This window comes from Propithecus coquereli, unplaced genomic scaffold, assembly GCF_000956105.1.
Source record: "Propithecus coquereli isolate 6110/MARCELLA unplaced genomic scaffold, Pcoq_1.0 Scaffold323, whole genome shotgun sequence".
NCBI lineage: Eukaryota > Metazoa > Chordata > Mammalia > Primates > Indriidae > Propithecus > Propithecus coquereli.
Window position 1 is genome coordinate 1,983,765 of NW_012148875.1, and position 1,549 is coordinate 1,985,313.

Below are 1,549 nucleotides of genomic sequence, written 5' to 3' on the forward strand. Positions count from 1 at the left end.
TTATTTTCCTATTACATTAATTTTTATACTTCCCATTATAATATCTAGGTGAAATAATTTGATGTTTAAGAATCTTATAAGGAGTTTGACTTGCAGGGTTTTTTTTTCTTTTTCCAAATATGTCTTGCTTTTTTAGGCACAACCAGTGTCATCCCATTGCAGTGTGTAATAAATACATTAGATTTTCTTCTGAATCCATATCTACTGTTCATTATAGGTACAATAACTATTTTTCAGACCTTAATTTTTCTGGATTTTTTTCTGTGCCCAAATATATTTTTAATTTGACTAGCCTTCATTTGTCACTGTTAGTTTTGAATACTTAAAAGAAGTATTACATTTAGAAAAAGGATGTAAGAAGCTCCTCATGTCCTTTTTAGATCATTTTCTTAGTGCCTAGGTAGTCCTAATGAAGTCCTAGTAACTGATAAGCAAACAAAACTTTATTCATGAAGTATGTCTAGTGGTATACAGAGATTCTATTGTTTGTAAGAACGCCTGACCTTCTAAGGAGAAAAGATTTCTGCTTTAGAATTAGTTTTTAAATTGGAGTGACTGCTTCCTAACTTCTGTTTTAAGTTTGATGCAGCTCACTATTTTATAGTAGTGACATTGCATCTTTTTGAGATCTCTTCTTCAATTATTATGATTGAGAATTTAAAGCTTTTAGTTTTGACTACAATTTTAACCAGAAATGGTCATTCTTTAAATTACTTTGTGAAATTGAACATCGTGTTATTGAAACATTTGTAATTTGTGGCCCTTAGATGTGGTAAAATAACTTTTACCACCTATTTCTCAGCCAGGTTTACCTGCTGCATTATGTACTGATTTCTTGCTATAATCAGAGGGATCCAGACAGAATGAGCCAATTCTCTCTGGCAGAACCCTGTAAAAAGTACAGATTTCTTTCTGGGTCAGCCCTGGGTCTTTACTTTTATTTAGTAGAATGACTTTTCCTTATTTTCTGTTTAAGAGTCTTTTTTAAAATGGAAATTCCGACTTACCACCTTGTCCTGGTTCTGGTAAAGAATATGGAAGTTGCTACTAAGAGAGTAGAAGTAGGAAAGAGAAGGTTGAAAGATAAAGGATAGAGAAATAGACTTATACTATTTCTGATTATTTTCTTTTTCTTTATTTTGGTATAGTCTTTTGATATTGAACTTCTGAGTATTTTGTTTTTGCTTTCTAGGTGATGGGAATTGCAGTGATACTAGAGGCTTAGAAATCGCTATAAAGCAACGTGTTGATGATGCACTCACTTCGAAACTTCCAATGTTTTACTTGGTCAATAGACCTCATGTTAGTTTAGTACCCTGTGCATGTCCACTTCAAATAAACTTGGAATATAAATCCCTGAGTCTGAATTGGGCTCAAGGGGATATTTCTTTGGAGATTGTGGATGGCCTAAGTGGGAAGATCACTGAAAGGTTAGAATTACTCATTTCTTTAAAAATCATATATTAAGCAGAAAAGAAGACACTTTTAATTGCATTTTTTGTAATTTTTTATTTTTTGCATACCATTTGTTGAATTCTGGACAATAATA

The 1,549-nt window shown here is 32.0% G+C and overlaps 1 protein-coding gene across 1 annotated transcript in view; it reads left to right on the forward strand.

The window, feature by feature from the left end:
* ADAD1 (adenosine deaminase domain containing 1 (testis-specific)) overlaps positions 1–1,549 on the forward strand; it is a 79,131-nt gene that overhangs the window by 58,008 nt on the left and 19,574 nt on the right. Inside the window, exon 8 of the mRNA XM_012650400.1 lies at positions 1,193–1,430. Coding sequence (XP_012505854.1) covers positions 1,193–1,430 — 238 coding nt within the window. The remainder of the gene's footprint in view (positions 1–1,192; positions 1,431–1,549) is intronic.